General features: G+C 38.6%; 1 protein-coding gene across 1 annotated transcript in view; it reads left to right on the top strand.

Annotated features, from left to right (window-relative positions):
- LOC136771680 (A disintegrin and metalloproteinase with thrombospondin motifs 20) overlaps positions 1 to 21,977 on the top strand; it is a 97,161-nt gene that overhangs the window by 38,908 nt on the left and 36,276 nt on the right. Inside the window, exons 12-24 of the mRNA XM_066724142.1 lie at positions 6,288 to 6,433; positions 6,809 to 6,990; positions 7,585 to 7,721; positions 7,974 to 8,091; positions 10,259 to 10,354; positions 12,629 to 12,795; positions 13,004 to 13,133; positions 15,267 to 15,393; positions 16,833 to 17,043; positions 17,283 to 17,447; positions 17,802 to 17,966; positions 18,604 to 18,723; positions 19,054 to 19,161. Of these exons, the coding sequence (XP_066580239.1) occupies positions 6,288 to 6,433; positions 6,809 to 6,990; positions 7,585 to 7,721; positions 7,974 to 8,091; positions 10,259 to 10,354; positions 12,629 to 12,795; positions 13,004 to 13,133; positions 15,267 to 15,393; positions 16,833 to 17,043; positions 17,283 to 17,447; positions 17,802 to 17,966; positions 18,604 to 18,723; positions 19,054 to 19,161 (1,872 nt within the window). The remainder of the gene's footprint in view (positions 1 to 6,287; positions 6,434 to 6,808; positions 6,991 to 7,584; positions 7,722 to 7,973; positions 8,092 to 10,258; positions 10,355 to 12,628; positions 12,796 to 13,003; positions 13,134 to 15,266; positions 15,394 to 16,832; positions 17,044 to 17,282; positions 17,448 to 17,801; positions 17,967 to 18,603; positions 18,724 to 19,053; positions 19,162 to 21,977) is intronic.

The following is a 21,977-nucleotide window of genomic DNA, read 5'->3' as shown; positions in this document are numbered from 1 at the left end:
GACCAAGACCCTGCCTAGATCAGACCGTCCCTCCAAACTGGATGGCTAAGCAAGAAGGAAACTGATTTTGCAGGAGCTACAGCCTTCTATGGCCAAGACTGCTCAAAATGTGCATGGGACAATATTCTAAGCACTCCACAAATCTGGTCTGAATGCTAGGGTGGCAAGACGGAAGCCATTACTCAAGAAAGCCCGCTTGAAACATTCAATAGATTCTGTAGCCATGTGACAAATATTTTGTGGTCTGACAGAACTAAAAGAAATTGACATTTTTGGCCTAAATGCAAAGAGTTATGTTTCCCACAAACTGAACACAGCACATCACCCAAAAGAACACCATCCCTACTGTGAATCATAGTGGTGGCAGCAACATGTTAGTGATGTTTCTCAACAGCAGGGACTGGGGCACTACGTAAAGTAGAAAAGTCCTTGAGGAAAACCTGCTGTGCTCTGCAAGAAAACTGTTATTGCTGCCAAAGGTGCTTCCATCAAGTATTAACTCAGGGGGTGGGGACTTATCTACTTATGATATTTCAGTTTTGTATTTTTAATATATTGGTGTTTCATTTTAAAAATAATTTTATATTATTGTATTAATTAATGGATACATAGAACCTATGCCTAATTTAAGTTAAGAAGCACAAAGGAGTACAGTAGAAATGTTCTCTGGTATTTTGTGAAGAGTGAGATTCTTAATTGATTGTGCATTTCCAATGTAACAGATTGGTATGTTTGCATTCATATTAACAGAACCTTGTGCCAGAGAGTGAACTTCACACCCCTCCAAAATGCATGAACAGAATTATTGTCTGTATATGTATACAACATTGGCCACATTCAAGCTAAACAGTGCAATATTCAGTCAAATACTGAATAGCTTTACTCATCGCATTAATAATTAATAATTAATAATAATAATATTATTATTATTATTATTATTATTATTATTATTATTATTATTATACAATTATTAAATTTGTCAGTGTCATCTGCCCACATGGCCTCATTTCTGTTTGCCCACACTCCAGTCTATAAAGTGCTTCCACAGGCACCCAGGTCAACATGTGAGCATTGCTTCACTCTCCGTGTGCTCCAGGTCTCCCAGAGCAGACACTCACGTTTACCCATGACTGTGAAAGCAAACAACACCTACTATCATGGGAGATTTCTCCTTATATACAGCAACATAAGTATCCATCTTCACACTCAATTCACAACAACTGAAACATAGCAAAGCTGTCACGTGTGTATTACATTTTTCAGTCCGAACTATTATAATATCAAATACAATTGTCCGCGAAAATGACTACTTGACTTCTGGTCCCTGCAATCTTTCCTGCCGACTCACAGTTTAGCATCTCACTTATTTTTCAGACTGCTTTTTAGGTGTATTGGAAAAAATTATGTCAGTTGAAAAATGATGATATAATTGATTTCATGCCTAGTATCCTTTTGCTATAGTAGTAGATTTCAGCTGTAGCTCAAATTGAAACTGACAGCCACTCCTTTGATTTCAATGCTATACCAATGCCATACTATTCCTCGTACAATATTATCTTGTAGTGAGAATTCAAGCATATGAGATCAAACCCTATGAATGTATTATGACAGTATTAGAAATAAAGAGTTTGAGGTTATTACAGCCCATATGCCTTTATTTTTGGTAGATGTATGATATGTTTTGTACAAGTGAAATATCCTTGCAATATTAGAGGTTTTAAGCTTTACATAGCAGGTGCTGACAATCTTTGGAAAGGGTATACACTTGCAGAATATTATTAATGTTTCTGGGCAAGTATGGGTGGGATTTCCTGCTTTAACTTTTGCCATTTTAAGTCTTACAACACATCATTTAGAGAATTATACACTGCAAATACACATGCACCTTTTGTCAGAAATAGCAAATGAGAAGCACATGTTCACGACAGCTGGGGGATTTTTCTCTCACTAGACCTTGATACGTCTGAGTGCATTTTCAATTAGGAGAGCGTCTCGAGACTTTCTAGGAAAAGCTTGTTTTGTTTTTTTAGGGAATTTTACCAATCTTTCTGGTCATCCGTTTTCCCAGATCTATATTTATATTCCCTTGAGATCAATGGAGATTAAACATGCTCTCACTATGAGCACAATTGCTCCACATACCTGGCAGATGTGTCTTGTTTTTGACTTCACCTTCTCGACGAGCAGCGGTCAGTGGAATGTGCGGAGGGGTGATATCCTGATTAATACAGTTGTCTATTCCCCTTCAAAATGTGGGATGGAAACAGGCTTTTACTTTGACTGACAGCAAGTCACTCGTGTTTGACAGTCATTCAGGTCGTGTGGAGAAGTACCCAGGTGGTCTCATTTTGTTTCCTAGTGGACAGGAATCCAAATTACAGGACCACCCTGTATAGCTTCCACTGACTGGCAACCAACTTAACTCCCTCAGTGAGACGGCAAAAAGTCAGGAGTCAAAAAAAAGCTGATGTAGGTGAGAGGGGACAGAGAGAGCCCACAATGAGGAAATAATCCTGTTTTGTCCGTTCACTGCTTTGCCTGCTGTGTGCCATTGTCTTGCTTCTCTAGGGCTGACAAATTGAAAAGCCTGTTTGGTACTTTTTACAACTGCAACGGAGAAATGAAAAGAAACTAAGAGAAAAGTGTTTCAATGTACTGTGTTAATAGAGAGGGGAAAATGAAATAAAAGCCTAGTTTTCTACAGTATTTACCATTTCCTTTTTGTCTTGCACCTGCAGACTCTTTTCTCACCCCCTACGCCCTTCAGAATGTCCCTTAAGTCATTTTGTTTACCTAACCTGGGCAGGAAATGATCAGCTCAAATTGGGGGGGGGGGGCATAATTGAAGGGAGTCACAGAGGACTCCGAGATGGCAAAACTAATTTAATTCTCTCAAAATTGCAAACTCACCTCCCACCCTCCTTAAGAAAATAAACTTTACATTTGTTTATGAAACCGTAAAGGCGGTTAACACCTGCTTGCCATTGGAAAGAACCCTTTCATTACTCGAGAAGCAACTTTACTGAGCTCTTTATTTGCCGTGTGTACTCATGTCACAGCTGTTTGCCCACGGCCTTCATGTTCATAAAATGGCAGGAACATGTAAAAGCCCCACATCAAAAATGGGTAAAATTGTACATTTATTTTGTGGCCTTACTAACAGGATCACGGATATTATAACCAAAAATGTCCCTATCTAATTCAAGCCAGGGATTTTATAAATCATTTTCTTAATGTTACTGTACGTCTCATGTTTAAGTATATTTTTTTTATTTGTCTTAATTAAGTTCCTCAATATGAAGCTTTGAGGAATATTTCATATAAGAAAATAAGAAAGTTTACAAATGAGAGGAGGCCATTCGACCCATCGTGCTCGTTTGTTGTCTATTAATAACTAAGTGATCCAAGGATCCTATCCAGTCTGTTTTTAAATGTTCCCACATTTTCAGGTTCAGCCACATTGCTGGGGAGTTTGTTCAGATTGTGACACCTCTCTGTGTGAAGAAGTGTCTCCTGTTTTCCGTCTTAAATGCCTTGAAGCCCAATTTCCATTTGTGTCCCCGGGTCCATGTGTCCCTGGTGATCTGGAAAAGCTCCTATGTTGTATAATTCATTGCCAGATTTAAGGACATATTAATAAAATATTCAAATAAATTACTGTATAACCAATTTCCTATAGATGTGCTGATGGCAGTAATATATATTTTTTAATCTGTTCACAATATATTGGATTTTTGAAGTGAGATATCTTGGAATCATTGCTGTCTCAGTTCTTGAAGGCTTTGGATAACATCTGGAGCAACTGCCCTCTCACGTATTAGCGGTTTCATGGTTATAGCATGATTCTCTTACTTCACTGACAGGAGGTCGCGCAGCTGCTAAACAAGACCCGTACTGCTAGAGAAGCTGACAGGGTGTATGTTTCACGGTTAACTGTTGCTATGGAAGCAAAGTCAAGTAGGGGCTGAAATGAAAAAAAAGTTTAACAATAAACCACGTTAAAGTATTAACTAGTACGTTTTACCCTGCAGGTCTTTGCTGTGCCTTTCATGCCTTCGTATTTCATGGCTCTCTCTGTTAGATTGAATATCAAATTAAATTAAGACTACCTAAGTGTAACACAAGGTTCTTGTGTGTGATTAAAAGTTATGTGGAAATTTGGAAATTATACTCACGCGAAAATAGATGAATTGGTCATTTTTAATAAAAAAAGATTTATGTAATTTGATTCTATTTCATTTGTGGATTTCCCTGTTGTAAAAACCGACTGCACCTTTTTTGCTAATTAATACCTGTACAAAATTGAATTTAATTACTCAGCCATGATGCAGTAGAAGCTGGATTTAAATTGATTTTTAAATGGGCAGCTCATAGAATGTCAAATAATACTGAAAGGCAGACATGAACACATTTAAAGGAAGATTGTATTTTTTTTTTATCTACTTTCTTGAAATTCTTGAATGGATGCCGTTTTCAATACAACTGTGTGCTTTTGCTTGTTTCTTGCATTATATTAAACTAATGGTTCCCCATCTAGCAAGCATGAAGTGCAGGGTAGTGGGAAGATTGAACACCTTTGTGTCATGGTGTGTTATATTAATAGATGTATGGGCCGTCAACAGAAAGTGGCATCAGGGCCTCCAGTATGCTGTTGTCTAAATAAATTTCACAGTTTGTGCTGTCTGTTGTTGTCGTTTTTTGTGAAGGACACTAACGAACTTATATATATCACATCACTTTCTGTGTAGTCCATTAACAGCAGAGTTACCTGTTGACTGTACGTTGCTGCTCATTCATCCCCACTAGATGCAGAAAATACTACTGCTGCTGCCCGCCACCGTACCGCTGAACTAAGAAGTCAAAAGTGTAATTTAAACTCAATAGTGACAGAGCAAATCATGTACAGATTGTTCATTTTCAGAACAACGCTGGCCCATGTGAATGTGCATTATGAATTCCTCGTGCTCCGTGGTAATGCGAAACGGAATACAGAATTATGGAACATCATTTTATTAACCAGAACAACAGAAATACATTTGTTAAATCCTGAGTGGGACTGAATCAATCTTGCTGCTTACTATACTTCAACTGCATACCCTAGCTAATGATATGCCCCAGCTGTAGTGTTTTTAACACTTCTGAGAGAGAGAGAGAGAGAAGGAAACTACATCGAATCAGGTATGTGGATCATGATGTAATTGTAACTGGAGCATCCATCTGCTCTGGGAAAGCGAGTGTTGTTCTCCGTGTTGTGTTGCGTGTGACAGGTTCAAAAGTACAGGCCATCTGCTTCTGATAAAGGCCTAATAGTGACTTCATTTTTTAATGCCCAATGATGTGTAACGTGTCATTCATTCCTTTGCTTTTTATGAGCTCTTTATAAGCATGGCTGAGTGGAATCCCCTGGGCTTTCAGACCGAAACCTCAAATTGTCAATCAAACCTCCCCCAAAACCGTAACTTCAAATTGTCAGTCGAATCTCCTCTGAGACCAAGTTTAAGAAAAATTAAGTTATCAGCATTTAAACTACTGGCCAGTTATATAATCTGTTGAGAGACAAATACCTTGGTAAAAAGAAACATTGTGCCTCTTCAGTACTGCTTGGTTAGACAATATCATATAATTACCCAGTACCTGATGTTCTGCTAACTTATTCGGTCTTTATATGGTCACTTTAATGGAGTGGTCTGATTGAATGCTTCAGGATTCAGGCTAGAAACCTGTCAGATCGTTCTCTATCACCGATGAGTTTTGCATTAGCTTCTGGGTGACAGAACTAACTCACAAGGGTAACAGCAGAAACAATGTTACAATCGGATAATTCTATATTATACATTTCTCTGGTTACAATATCATTCCTGTAGAAAGGTCTGTCACGTGTGTTCTAATGTTACCCTATCATTGTTTAATCACTCAATTTCTGTACTCAGATAATGGGGTACAGTTTATGCCAGAATCAATTATGTCCTGCATTTCAGTAAGAAAACACCCAGGGATTTATGCAGTTCATTCTTTGGTTTCTGATGGTTATTTATTGGTATTTGACTAAATGTATGCATAAATATAGCCAACTTTCCAGCTGTTTTAATTGTGCATCTGCTCCATGGTAGATAACAACACAGAATAAGCCATTGTTGTCTTTAGTGAATCTATTTTGCTCAGTTCATTACAGAGCATGAGGTCTTTCTAATACATCTTCACACCCCTTAAAGTAAAAAGGCGAGGTGCCAGCTAATATATTTGAACTTAAAACCCACCTCAAAGTGATTGTTTGTTTTTCTATGCAGCACTGTCGACACGGCAAATGTGTGAACAAAGAAATGGAGATGCGCCCAGTGCACGGGGAGTGGGGGCCGTGGGGGCCATACAGTGCCTGCTCCAGATCCTGTGGGGGGGGGATTAGAAGCGCAGCCAGAGACTGCAATAAACCTGAGTGAGTGCCTTTTAAGCATCCAGTTTCTTATTAGTTATGATTTTGCATGCCTTCCCCCTACTCCCTTCTTCTATAGGAAATGTAATTGTTCTCTAAAGCTAAGCCAAGATTGTGTGAAAGCAAAGAGAAAACAGATCTTAACCCTTTATTGTCCCTATTATATTGTATATGACTAAATTATGAATGAATAGATCAAGCTTGTGAGTTAAAAAGGTGTATAACGGAAAGAAAACAGATTAAATATATATAATTAAATCCACACTATAGTTAAAGATTTAGGGAAGATTGAAAGAGTGAAAACACAATCATTATCATGAACTGCTTATTTCTGAAGGAGATTTTAATTTCCACTAATGAAGGAGATAATTTCTTTAGGCCCAGAAATGGTGGGAAGTTCTGTGTTGGGCGGAGAATGAAATTTCGATCCTGTAATACTGAGCCGTGTCCCAAAGGAAGGAAGGACTTCCGAGAGGATCAGTGCTCTCAGTTTGATGGCAAACATTTTAACATCAACGGTCTACCTCCTACTGTCCGCTGGATTCCCAAGTATAGTGGTAGTAAGTATGGAAATACTGATCTTCCTAAAACTATTGCTCTGTTTCACTGACTTTACTGAGTCTATTTTTTTTAAAGCATAAAAATACTAAGAAATACTTACTCCCATAACAGATTGTTTTTGTTCTTGACTATTGGGCAGCTAACTCAACCAAACTGTGACTGGAGTTACATGTTAGCATGTTTAAGGGGGTGTTATTTGGAAATGAGATCAGAGATTTTTGAAGAATGAGAAATAGAGAGAGAGAGAGAGAGAGAAGGGGAGGGAGAGAGAGAGATTATGTGTACCACTAGGACTAGTATATCCTACGGCCTGTATTAAAAGCCATTACTGTGGTTACAGATTTGTTTAGAATAGACCGCTTACACTTCCAACAGTGATGTGTAGAAAAAACAGGGAGTAAATGGTCTTTTTTCATTTTCTTCTAGCTATTAGTTAGTCAGTGATCAGTAATTTGAATCAATATTTGTATATGTGTGAATATCAATATCATGGATTTGTGTGCTTCGATTAGTAGTAGTGCAATAGTAGTATTGTAGTAGTAGTTGTAGTAATGAACAATACCTTTAATGAGCACTGTGGCTTTCCTTTGTAGTTCTAATGAAGGATCGATGTAAGCTTTTCTGCAGAGTTTCTGGGACAACGGCTTACTATCAGCTGAAGGACCGTGTGGTTGATGGAACGCAGTGCGGACCAGAGACACATGACATCTGTGTACAGGGCCTCTGCAGGGTACTGATAAACCATACAACTGTCTGAACACTCAAACGAACAGACCTCCTTTATTTATACACACAGATATTGTCTTTCCACGATGTTTACTGTTGTCTAATGTCATTTTTGGGTGATACTTGTAGGAACACTAGTAAAAACAAATATTTAAATCTTAATATCAATTTTAAATGCATTAAAATAAATGTCTAAAGTGTTTTAAGTCTATGCATTTATTTATATAATTCATGTATTTGTTTGTTTACTTTTTAGCAAGCCGGTTGTGACCATGTGCTGAATTCCAAGGCAAGACGAGATAAATGTGGAGTGTGTGGCGGTGATAACTCATCGTGCAAAACTTTAGCTGGTACCTTCAACAATGCTCAGTATGGTAGGTGTGGTTGTGTAGAGCAGAATACATGTTTCCATATGTTCACACCCTGAAAGGCAAATAGACATAGAGAATATTTAATTCATTACTGTAGTAAGGTGTGCTATATCTAGAAGCAAATCAAGTCAAATAATTAGATATGAAATTCCTTTTACACTCACTTCCCAGTTTGATTGGGTGTTTTAACATTTGTTTACTAGTGGAGAATCTGTTTTTCTGTCTTGTCTAGTCCTTTAGGCAACCAACTGAAAAATAACTTTACCCTAATTTCCATGACAGCATACTGGTACAAAACCAGTGTCTTAGTTCGGTTTCCCACACACCACAGCACACCGCTTCCCTGCTCCTTTACTTGTAATCTGAGAAATTGGACGTTAACTACAACTGTCAAGTCCTGTAAACATTTATGGGCGACCAGTGTAGGTTGTCTCTCGGCAACCCTACTAATGGAGAAACTGGCTTGGCATCAGTCCTTTGTAAGCTACACCACAGACATGTCTCTAGACTGTTTTCAGTTTATCGCTGTCCTTCTATCACCTGATCACACCAAAACACTTTAGCGGATGAAATTGTCCTTGGGCATTTTGTGGGTCTGGAAGAGCAAACCACATTTTTGGAAGGGTAACTAGATAAGGCAAGCAATTACATTTTCTCGTCAGTGTAAATTAATGAGCAAGCCCCTTGTACCTGATAAGGGGTGCCCCCGAGGCTCAAATGTAAATTGCTTCAGTATTCCGGTTATTTTTGCAGCGAATGCAAAGTATCTCTTGTACCCATTTGAGGTAATCTCAAAATCCCAGGACGGCAGGCTTGACTGAAACTAGATCTAGAAGAAGTAACTCTCAAAGATCGTTGCGTTAGTATTTTGTGGTTGTGTTAAATGATGTGTGTGGTCATTGACAACAAATGGAGTTTCCAATCCTGCTGGATGCTAAGTGGGGTTGTTCTGTGGGTGATTATTGCTGTGGCTTTTTAGTTCACTTATTACAAGTACTTATGTACTATACTGTCCTTACTTGTTAGTGCAGAGCATTTAACATTGTACTTTGAAGGTACTTTACGAGTCTTTGAAATTCATTTAATTACCAATGCCAAATTGTTACTTGAGCACTGAGGGTAAGTGGAATTTGTCATGCTATACGTTGGTGTATATTTTTATTATTATTAATATTCATGAAAATAAGGGAATGTGTAATCTAAGAACATAAAATAAATACAAGCACCCCAATTTAAATGGTAGATTGAAAAGTAGATTGTTACACTGAGATCAATGATAAAAAACACTTTTTAAGGTGATTCAGTTCACAAAGCATTCACTCATTTTCCCCAGATGAAAATTACACAAAAAAAGTATTTTGCCTGGAGCTTAAAACAGCTGTTTCTGCTTTGAAGACACTTGTTTGTCCGATTTCATTCCCTCACATTGCTGTTTTCTATCTAATCTCTGGATGCTGTGTGTGTGGATTTTTAAAATAGTTAAGCATGAAACTGTGGTTATGAACATATTTCTGGAAAATAGCTTCAGATTCATGTTTTCGATAAAACCCAAAACAAATACATTTAGTGACTGCAGACGTTTCCCCTGAGAGAACGTGAAGAAATGTGTTGCCTGCACACACAGAGCAGCTGTAATGAAGTGAAAGCTAGATTTATATCTATAAATGGTAAATATCTGTAAATTGAAAAAATAATTTATATCCTGTAGTTGATTCACGCTGACCAAGAAAAATAACCTTTACAAGTGCTGCCCCCGAGTGGCAGAATTAGTTACATATGTTTTTTTCTTGTTACCAGTCCTATCAGGGAGAAAAGCATGAAAACGCAACTAAAACGATTAGTGTAATTATATTGAATTGAATTGAAGCCCGCTAAGATTAATTTAGCCTACTGCCAACCCTGGAATGTAATGGTATTATTGGAGACCAGTATAATGTACCGCTATACATTTTAATCCATATGTTTGGACTGTTTCCAGAAGGGAGCTTGTGCCATTGCAGAGGCATTGAGGGAAGAGTTCATTTCTTGTGAAGCAAATGATGTAGATTCTTCATACCAAAGTGGAGAACAGATATTGAAAACATCGTAATCATGCAGATAATTGATCCATATTGAGATTCATTTACTTTTTTATTTAATTAAATTCTCCTATGTTATACTTCTTTTTCAGGTTATAATGTTATCGTGCGAATACCTGCAGGGGCAACGAACATTGACATACGACAACACAGCTACTCTGGAAAACCAGAGGACGACAACTACCTCGGTAAGAGTTGCTGACAAAAATAAGGAGCATCACCCCATAAAGGGCGCCTTCCATTTGACCTGATATTTTAATATTTGTTAAAGTTTCAATTTATGAGAACCATAACAAAGCCAAGCAAATCCCAGATCATTTATATACCATAAACAAAGATGGCTTCTACAATCTAGGATCAAACTTGTTAGATTCAGCACGACTATTGAAAGCATTAAATATTCTCTGTTTAAAGAAAGTTTGTCCCTGTGTCCGCTGTAAACCTGGTGTAATATAAGCCACAGTTGTCTGTATTTATATTGTGCCAGTTTTTCCCTGAACAGTTTTACAGCAATTCATAATGATGTCCCTCACCCCCTTTAAATGCCACCCACTCGTACTGCCAATTTCAATGCTTGTCCTAGTTTCGGGCCCTATAATGGGGAATGGGTTCTCCTGTTTCTATCAGTTCTAAGAATGACAGAACCCTCTTACATACAATTCAGGTTGTGTTTGAAATCATACTTCTTATAAAAGCTTTTACTTTTTCCTATAAAAAAAGTTTATACACTCCAAACAATTATTTTAATGTTTGACCTACGTTGAATTAAATGTATAATGTTTATTTGTTTTAATTTATTTGCCTTAGGGTCTCAGTTGGTCGTTAGCACCACATTCATGTTGTAAGTAGCTTCTCTTACGAAAAGCTTTTACAACAAAATGTTACAAAAACTAGGACGTCAGAAAAGCATTTAAATGAATGCAACGGACTAGTTAGTTGAGTCAGACAGTGCTGTACTGCTAGAGGTTAAGCAAAATAAAACATTGTCTTTGGGGTGGCGGGTGGTTGGGGGGAATTGATTGTTGTGGGAATAAAAAAATGTATTATTTGTACATTTCCTCTGGTTCAGTACTGGGTAAAGGAATCGAAGTGAGGCCAAGACCCATCTGGGTGTAAGAATAGAGACAGGTTAGATAAGCAAACCAAGTGTCACTGGCTAAGAAAGATGAATGAGTCTGAAATAGGTGATAATTAGAGACATGTGTTCCCGACAGAGATGAAAGGGGATAGGGGCCAAATGAGATGTATGGTGGTAGACACCCCTATGGGGAAATTTGTAAGCAGTGGTCGTGCAGTACACGATGTTTGGTTTTGCCGTTTGTCTCATCCTTCTCCCTGTATGAAATGGCTTTTACATTTTTAAAAGATTTTCCAAAGAGCAAATTAACTCTGCAGACACATATACATGTAATTGAAACGTACAGAATTTGTATCTGGTTTTATTGATGCTTTTAACTAAATTTTAATTTCATAAAGCTCTAAACAAATATATTGTTTAAGGTGGTTTTCAACTTTTAAATTATTTATTTGTAAATGTTTTAACTTTTTTATTTTTTACACGGAATTTGACAACGTGTAAATATTGTAGAAATATATTCTCTAAAGAACTTGCTGGTTCTGAATTCCCTAGTAGGCAACCTTTGGGCAAGTTGCCCAACTAATTAAATTACTATGAAATGGGCAGCCTGCCTACAATTAACCAACAGAGCAAAGAACGACAATTATGTCTGTAGATATATGCCACTATATAAATTAAGCATTTTACTCAGGAAAAACAGAAAACATTGTTTCGTACTGTAATGAAATTTATCTTTTGTCAATTACATTAAAAAAACAACAACAGAAAAACATAATACCAAATTCAGACCCCGTGTTAACACAATATCTTGCCACTATGATGCCATTGATTATACTAATCAATCGGCATCCTGTATTCTATATGACAATGCTATTAATTTTAATAAGGCTGGGTTATATACATTATAGTACATTCTTCAGTTACAAAATATTGAGTAAAGGAGACTTTTGTGGTTGCACCTACTTATTGCAAGGAAGTGTGTAGCAGAATCACATTAGTGTTGCACTGCGCCCTTTAGCCCACGTCATTGAAGTATTATGTATTTAAGCCTTGGTATAGTCATGTATTTCCACCATAATGTTTTCTTTTTGCTCAGCTATTAGAAAGGTCATGTTTGCTGAACTGATCAGTTAGCGGCAGGTCAACCTAGTCTGACACATATATAAGAGGAAACTTATTTAATTGAATAATTGGAAAATGCACATGCAAACTCCCAGAAGGCAATTGTTGCCAATCTGAAGTATAACTCACTGACAAATCACTGGGTGAGAATCATTACAAAAGCACATGTGTTTACATTATAGGTTTATTATTATACATTATACTCTTTGAAACTGTGGAATGAAACACTTATCCTTTTTATGTTTCTTTTCTTTCCCCACAGCATTATCTGACAGCCAATCCAATTTCATTTTGAATGGGAACTTTGTGGTGGCCATGTTTAAAAGGGAAATCGCTTTTCAGGGAACCACCATTGAGTACAGCGGCTCAGATACCAATGTGGAGCGCATTAACTGCACCGAGAGGATCGAGGATGAACTCGTTCTGCAGGTAAACCCTCTCATTCATCTTCTTGTCAGAGAAACCTTGAAGAAAACATGTTAGCTACCACCTTTTGGACTGGAGTGAATATTAATTTCCTTTACACAGTTTGCCTTGAATAACTTGCATATTTTCTTGACCTCACATTAACAAATTGTTCAATCATTCAACATAAATGCATTTTTTTCTTAAATATAAATGTCTTCCATTTGACAAGGTCTTATGCGTGGGAAATCTGTACAACCCAGATGTCCGGTACTCTTTTAACATCCCAATTGAGGAACGCAAGGAACAGTTTGTCTGGGATCCCTACGGCCCCTGGCAAGAATGCAGCAAAATGTGTCAAGGTACAAAACCATTAATTGTGTATGATTTTGTTGAACTACTTTTCTCTAAGTAGAAATGCAAGGTGTATTTTTGAATTTAATTTAAGTTAATGGCCGCATTAACGATTGAGTAACAGTAAGTAATTTGCAAATAAGTTAAATAATGGTCATTGTGTAGCTACTTCCCATGAAAATAATCCCCTCACGCAAATTATTTTAGATAGAGGTATACAAATATATTTGTTTCATCAAAGTAAATTAAACACATTCATCACAAAAAACTCCCATGTTCAAATAGTCTTGTCCACTCACATGATAAGCATATAGGGGTTGATGTACTGAAGGATCATGCATGTTTTAAGAGTTGTAAACCTGTCACAAAAGAGTCAGATATGTCAGGTGACATGCACCGAACTGGCACAGTGACAGTGATTTGGTTTTGTGGTCAAGCAGTTGTTGAATCATTAATTCTAAGCCTTTTTGCAAAAGCCACAAAAATGAGGTGGGTATTGTGCAAATTAAGTGTACCATTCATTACAATGAGAGGTACTAAAGCTGCCAGTCTTAGCCATACTTACAATTGCGTCAGTTAGTTAAGAACTGTGGAAACAGGCACAGACTCGCCAGCCACACAATTATTGAGCGACTGGACTTTCTACAGCTCGGGTTCTCAACCTTTCTTTTACTCATCTTAGTCTTTTTTTTACTCTACCTCTTCTCAAAAACAAAAAAGCAACCATTACAATGCCATTATACAAATAAACATTCTAGGAATTTGACTCCATGAACATTTGTCCTTTATTAGAATAAATATTCAATTAGATAGGCATCAGTATAAGTACTTTAGTTGATAAATGTTTAGCGAGTCGTATGAAGCCATAGTGTACCAGGCTTCAAATTGTCATAGCCAGTACATCACCACAGATGACACACCAAGGACTGTTGTTGTTCCAGCATAAGTAGATCCAAATACCAATATTTTACTTTATATTTCCTCATTTTTTGGATGAAAAGGATGACACTGCACAATAGCTCTGTCTTTTCTCACTCAATATTGTTCTAATAATAAACAAGAAGGAATCCTCTGCCATTTCAGTATCTGACCACATCAAACCTGCCAGCATTTGGATTTTACAGGAAAAACAACCCTGGACAGAATAATTTTCTATCAAGATTATTATTAAACCTAGATACTCTATATACTACACACTATTATTATTATTATTTTTATTTCTTGGCAGACGCCCTTATCCAGGGCGACTTACAACATAAGTCCTATACAAAGTGCAAAAATACAGTTAAGTACAAGGCATCAAATTTATATTAAACAGAGCAATTCAAAATATAATACATTTTACAACTTCCAATTTGTAAACACAATTTACACTATACATTTTAAAACTATTGGGTCAGATCTACCTTTCCATATATGTGCTGTCATTGCACTAGATTAATACCTTTAAGAATAGTTACATGAAATTGTTATGTGACATTTTGCCCCAACTCTCAACTTTATTTGTGGATTGAACAGTCAGTAACATAATGTGCCATGTAAAATATGAGTAGAAAATCTACTGTGAAGGAGTGCCTTGTAATTTAAAGGCCAGTAGAAGTCTGAGTGAGTTACTCTTGTTCTTCAGACACTCCCTCTTTGAAAAACTAGCAGTGACCTCAGCTTCACTTGCAGTGTAAAAATCAGCACCTTTGTGATTTTTTGAGCTAGTTCCAAGAGTGAAAGAGAGCCCCCTGCTGACCCAGCAACACCACATCCTGCAACATCTGGATTCCCTTGGACACAACCCATCGCGTTCTCTCCAGGTCCATCCTAGCCTTGCTTCTGCGGCCTGTGGAGTTGACATTATAAGGTCACTTTTTCGCTGACCCTTAACTCATAGACGGGATTCTCGAGACAACGATAATTGTGTTTACTGTATTCTCTGAAGGACAGGAAGGCTCCTCCACAAAAACAACCCACAAAGGCCAGAGGTCAGGGAGGATTGAAACCTCTACCAGGTTTTAGACATCGAAAGCAGTACTAAAAGCAGAGTAATTACTTTACTTTAAATTGACTGTGCAATGTTAAGCTGTGCAGTATCGGAGGAAATGTGATAATGTTTGGCTTGTGAGGAGCTGAGTGTTTCTTCTCATTTGAAGGTGAGCGGAAGCAGAAGGCTGTCTGTGTGCGCAAGAGTGATCATCTTGTGGTGTCCGATCAGCGCTGTGAGCATCTGTCCCGGTTGAGTCTTGCCACAGAGCCCTGTAACACAGATTGCGAATTGAGGTAAATACTTTCAATGACCGCATTGTGCATCTCTTTCTTTTTCCTATGAAGACTGGCTAATACGAGATAAAATTAAAAACACATTCCAATCTAAATGTGTTATCCTCTACAAGAAATGTAACAATAAAATGAGCATTCCCAGAATTCATCTCTCTTACACAATATTACATCTCTCATGTTTTCCTGGACTGTCAGCTTACAACACAGAGCTGGCAGCTCTGTCAGCTTGCCTGCAGTCTTGGGGTTTTGCTCCATGATCTCCCTGTACATTTAGCAGTGCCAAAGCATGTCAGACCACCATCTGGGAAGCTGCATATCCACACATTTGTATTCTATGAACAGAATGACCCCAAACATACTTCAAAGACATGCTGAACTGCCTTAACTCATTGTGCTAGTGATGTGCTCTATTAAATGTGCCTGCTTTTGTAGACGGTCCGAAGTGTCTCCTGGAGAATCCCAATACTTAAGGCAGGACCTTCAACGACCACCAACTTTCACCATCAGTGTGCATATTATAACACTGTTATTGTACTAACTTTCAATGTGTAGGTTTCTGGTTCCATGTATCCTGTGTCCTATCCGGGATATAGACTGCATTCTTTTGCTTGTTCACCCAAATCATGAACATGTTTTTTAATGTGTAGACTCACCTGTAGGTCTCTTGGAGTCTGTGGCGTGCTGCCGAGGATGGTAGTTGTTTTGTGTCGGTCCCCTCCCAAGCAGGGCTGAAAGAAACGTGTCAGTCCTGTCTCCAACATGTTTATTTGCAAGACAGTTTTTATGTGGTATTTCCGTTCTGGATGCCATGTGCTACTGTGGTAGAGCGAGTACTGCCTTTCTTTTGGCATTCATTTCGTGGCTGCAGTGCTCTGTTACCTTGCTGTAAATATACTACAGTAGCTTACCATTGTGTTTTTGCAGAAGCCTATAGTTTTATCGTTACAGTATTGTATTACAGCAACATGCCTGGCCTGCTTATATTTCCTATAGCTGTTTTGTTTCAGTTGTTCATGAAATAGACTCTGATTTTCGGGTGGAAAAATAGATAAGCTCTGCAACATTCAATGACTTATTCAGCTCACAAAAGATTTAAATGTCTGTTTTGACACGTTCCAGACAATTCCTTCATTGGGATAGATATTTACTTAATCCCTGACAGTTGTTAAGACTTTTTTCTTCAAATGAACTCTTTGTTTCATGTACCTCAGGGAACTTGCAAAGTGGTGCCAGCTTTAATCTGTTTCAATGTAAGTAATTTACCATGGGGTGTAACTGTTTTGCAATGGAAAAAAAAACATTATATCAGCATTTTTATTTTCAGTCTTAAGAAATAACTCTTCGCTATTGCTATTTCATTGCTCGGACGATGTGGGAGGATTCTGATTGCTTCATCTACAGATGATCTGTTTTGTTGTTGGTTGTTTTTGTATTTCTAGATGGCATGTGGCGGGAAAGAGTGAATGCTCAGCTAAGTGTGGCCCTGGCTACAGGACTCAGGATGTACATTGCATGAAATACAGCACACTGAAAGGCCAGAGCGATCGAGTTGAAAGCCGGTTCTGCAGTGACCAGTCCAAGCCTCAAGTCAGAGAGTCGTGCCACGGAGACTGCCATCTGAAGAGTTGGCACTACTCCGCCTGGTCAGAGGTGATGCTGTTGTTCTTGATGGATTTTTACAGATTTTGTAGCAATAACTAATAAGCAATCCTATACTTAGGACATTTTCAATTAGATCTGTTATTGGATTACTTGCTTTATTTAATTATATTCGCCCCAACCTGACTTCAAAGATTTAATCAATACTGTGAAACTATACCTCCATTACTTTACAGTTAGGCTGTTGTTATATGCTATACAATAACGGCAACAATGGTGTCGATTTTCAGTGCTCTAAGAGCTGTGGCAGAGGCACCAGGACCAGAGACTCGTACTGCATGAACAACCTGGGCCGGCGCCTCATTGACAGAGAGTGTAATGAATACCAGAGAGTGCTGTCTGAGAGCTGCAACGATATCTCTTGTCCAGATTGGGCTTCTAGTGAATGGAGTGAGGTGAGAGTTTCTGTAGATCTGCCATGCTGTATCTGTAGACATGTATTTATGTACTTTGGTAACAGAACTGCTGAAGTTAATTCCACCTTAATGTAAGCCTTTTCCTTTTAAATGGAGCTGTTTGAGTGGAAGCAGGGTGGGGGAGGCTGGGCAGGTAGTAGGCAACGTCATTTGGGGTTTTGTGGAGTCTGGTGTCGTATCAATCTTCATTACTGTGCGTCTGACCACAAATATGCAATTTAAGCTTTTGTCAAACACGAAGAGGGTCATTATGGGGACGGGAATGCATTCAGGCCCACCTTTCCAGTGCCCCCGTGCTCTCTGAGTGGACGTGTCTCTTTGTTGTGCTTGCAGTGCCTTGTGACATGTGGGAAGGGCACGAGACACCGTCAAGTCTGGTGTCGTCTGAACGAAGAACGATTGAGCGATCATTTCTGTAACCCGAACGCCAAGCCCCAAGCCGTGGGGGCCTGTGAACTGCCTGAGTGTGCCTCCTGGCAGGTCGGGGTCTGGGGGATGGTGAGTCCATAAACAATCCCTGTCAGCGGATCGCCCGGAGGACCGCGGGTCATTTGAGATGCATGGGCCTGACCTGTAGCATCCGGACAACACTTGCCGTACTAAGGATGTGTGGCATTTTGTGGCTTTGTTAAGTCAGCTATAAAACCAGTTTACAGATGTACCCCTGAGCTATATAAAAGTATACCACTTGTCTGGACATTTGTAGACCTTAAACAACCCTCATAATTACAAACGTTTGTCCCGTTTTCAATTCTTAAGTATACTTAAAGTCCTAAGAAACTTTCTAAGTAATTTTTTTACAATAAAGGAAATAAAAGATTGGTATTTGGCAAGTGGACATTTTTGTCTTTTTGGCTAAGAAGAGTGGGTTCAGTGGGTTGTGTTTAATGTAGTTTGAAAAGCATTCTTTATTATTTTTTTCAAATATGTATCCTACCTGATTTATACACATCCTCAAAGACAGTTTAGCATCTGGAAATAATCCCCATACCTGGTAAGGGAAACGATGGTTTATGTAGTATGAATTTGCAGATAAATTTAAATCATTAGTGTTTCGTTTTGTGTGTTGATAACGGCACTTGGAGTGTGTTTATGGAGTGTGTGCAGTTAAACACTGTGTTGCTCTGTGTTGCAGTGTGCTGTCAGCTGTGGACAGGGGTACCAGATGCGGGCTGTAAGGTGTGTAGCAGGAACCTATGGTGAAACATTAGATGACCGGGAGTGCAACGCGGCGGCCAGGCCAAGAGACAGCCAGGTGAGAGACAGTTTACACTCACTTTACACTCTCTTATTTAGATGGGGTCCCTGTGAATGTTCCTTATCTTAGTATCATGGTCAGTTTCCGTTCCATTGACAGTGACAGTCCAGATATTAAAAGGTTCTTGGGCTTTCCTTTGTGTGTGGGGTAATCAAAGTGTTGGGAAAGTTTGGGACGGAGCATTCATCTCTAACAATGAGATGAAACGCACCTGCGGAGTGTGTAAAGTTATTTTTCAGCTGACTGCATGGCAATTTGTTGGCTTGTAATCACGGTGATGGGAGTATTCGGTGCAGGAGCAGTGATCTCTTGCTCTTGTCTGAACAGGACTGTGAGATGCCTGCCTGTCCTGCATCCCCCCCTGTGTTCAGCACGGCCCACCCTGTGCCTCAGAGGGAGTTCATAACACAGTGGAGATATGGGTCCTGGACTCCGGTAAGTGTCTCACAAACATCAGTAGCAGATACAGTGTGGGATTTCATTGTTTTACACATATTTGACACGGATTATTTTAAAATACAGGGTTTCATTAAAATGAAATATGCTGTACTGTACTTTTCCTGTGCAGCTCATAATCTTGTGTCAACTCATTCACCTAATTTGCATATCCACAGGATGTAAAAGGTTAACGGAATATAACCTTTTGACCCGGTTGACATATAAAGGTGAAATTTAAGAATATAGTAAAGGACATACTTTTATTACACCTTGCTTTATCATAAGTATTAAAAAGTACAGAAAATATATTTTAAAAGCATGCCTGCAGTTTTATTTTTTGATTGTGTATGCAGCATACACTCTTGGAATTATAATAAATAAACATCTGTGTTCTTTAGAAGAGTTTGCAATGAAATTCAGTTAAAAAAGTTATTTTGAAATTCAGTCAAAACAAAAAGGTTAGACTTCTCTACCCCAGGCTATGCAAAGCCCTTGAAAGTTTCTGTAATCTTGTCAATCACCTTTCACTTAATATCCAGCAAGACTAAAGAGTTAAGTAATGTTAAGTAACTAAATAGCATTGTAAATGCTCATGTATGAAATCTATAGCCTTTGCTAGGAATATCACAATCTTAATTGAATGGATTAGTCAGCCGTGGTATAGCCTCGGCTTTTGATGTGAACTAATTGTTTTCTTTATTTCTTCTGGTAAAAAAATAAGCATTTTAAATACATGTATAAATCTTCTACAAAGCCATGTGGTTTGAGGTTTGTTAATCGTTGTCCGATGAGTTGGCACTGTGGAGTCAAATGGGTCTTCCGCTCACGCATAGGCCAGGAGACAGAAATCATATGAGGACAACGGGTTTCCTCCTGTCAGGAAACCAATCTATTTTTGTCAGTATTATTAGGTGTAAGCTTGTAAGTAGCTTATACATTATATTATTTATTCAGGAATACAATTGAATATAAATCTGAGAAAATATCTGGATGAGAGAAGTTACGTATTGTCCTTTGCAGATCTATGAGCAAGCATAAAGAAATTGAAAGTTCTTTTTGATCTGAGATGATAAGCTCCTGCTGAATACCCCGTAACATTTTATACTTGAGACCCTGAACCCGAAAGAGTAATTGCTATGCTAGAAATCAAAACTTGACATCGTGTTCATGAAGAACATTAGGTTTAAAATATGTATGTCTTTCAAAGGTCACAAGAGGTAGATTTCAGAATAATTGGTTGTAAGGATTTTGTGGCATTAAGTAACATTAAGTATCATGTCTGATAAATCTCAGAGTATGGCATAATGAAAATTATATACAGCTCTGGAAAAAATTAAGAGACCACTGCAAAATGATCAGTTTCTCTGGTTTTACTAGTTATAGGTATTTGTTTGGGTAAAATGAACATTTGTGCTTTATTCTATAAACTACTGACAACATTTGTACCAAATTCCAAATAATAATATTGTCATTTAAAGCATTTATTTGCAGAAAATGACAACTGGTCAAAATAACAAAAAAGATGCAGTTATCAGACCTCGAATAATGTAAAGAAAATCAATATTTGGGGGAATAACCCTGATGTTCAATCACAGCTGTCATGTGTCTTGGCATGCTCTCCACCAGTCTTTCACATTGATGTTGGGTGACTTTATGCCACTCCTGGCGCACACATTCAAGCAGCTCGGCTTTGTTTGATGGCTTGTGATCATCCATCTTCCTCTCGATCACATTCCAGAGGTTTTCAATGAGGTTCAGGTCTGGAAATTTGGGCTGGCCATGACACACCTTGATTGACCTGGCTGTGTGGCATGGAGCCTTGTCCTGCTGGAAAAATCAATCCTCAGAGTTGAGGAACATTGTCAGAGCAGAAGGAAGCAAGTTTTCTTCCAGGAGAACCTTGTATGTGGCTTGATTCATGCATCCTTCACAAAGACAAATCTGCCCGATTCCAGACTTGCTGAAGCACCCCCAGATCATCACCGATCCTCCACCAAATTTCACAGGGGGTGCGAGACACTGTGGCTTGTAGGCCTCTCCAGGTCTCCGTCTAACCATTAGATGACCAGGTGTTGGGCATAGCTAAAAACTGGACTTATCAGAGAAGATGACCTTACTCCAGTCCTCTACGGTCCAATCCTTATGGTCTTTTGCTAACCTCAGCCTGGCTCTTCTTTGCTTCTCACTGATGAAGGGCTTTTTTCTAGCTTTGCACGACTTCAGCCCTGCCCCTATGAGCCTGTTTCAAACCGTCCTCGCCGTGCACTTCACCCCAGCTGCCGTTTGCCATTCTTTTTGTAGGTCATCTGATGTCATCCTACAGTTGTTGAGTGACATTCGAATGAGCAGGCGGTCATCCTGGTCAGTGGAAGGTCGTTTTCGCCCTCTGCCGGTCTGTAGCTTTGTTGTCCCCAATGTCTGCTGCTTGACCTTGTTCTTATGAACTGCCGTCTTTGAATTTTTAAGGATGGAAGAAACCCGATGCTCAATGTATCCCTCTGCCAGTAAAGCCAGAATTGAACTCTTCTTTTCCTCACTCAAAACTTTCCTTTTCAACTCTTTTGGCATGGTCAATAGTTATTTTTTGATTCCAGTTACCTTTGAGGTACTACTAGCACTGTATTTGCCATCCAGCTGGTCCTATTGCAAGAGGATAGTGATGACCACAGCAGCGGTTTTTATACTTTTATACTCGTTAAATAAGATTTGGTTCAGGTGATCAACTAATCAGTAGCTCATTCACCAGAATTCAACAGACACTGGAATGGAATGGCTGCCATACATGTAGAGATGCTGATTTAAGAATAAAATGC

The sequence above is a fragment of the Amia ocellicauda genome, chromosome 15, assembly GCF_036373705.1.
Source record: "Amia ocellicauda isolate fAmiCal2 chromosome 15, fAmiCal2.hap1, whole genome shotgun sequence".
In the NCBI taxonomy this organism is placed as follows: domain Eukaryota; kingdom Metazoa; phylum Chordata; class Actinopteri; order Amiiformes; family Amiidae; genus Amia; species Amia ocellicauda.
The sequence above is the reverse complement of the archived record's forward strand: the minus strand, read 5'-3'. Positions and strand labels throughout refer to the sequence as shown.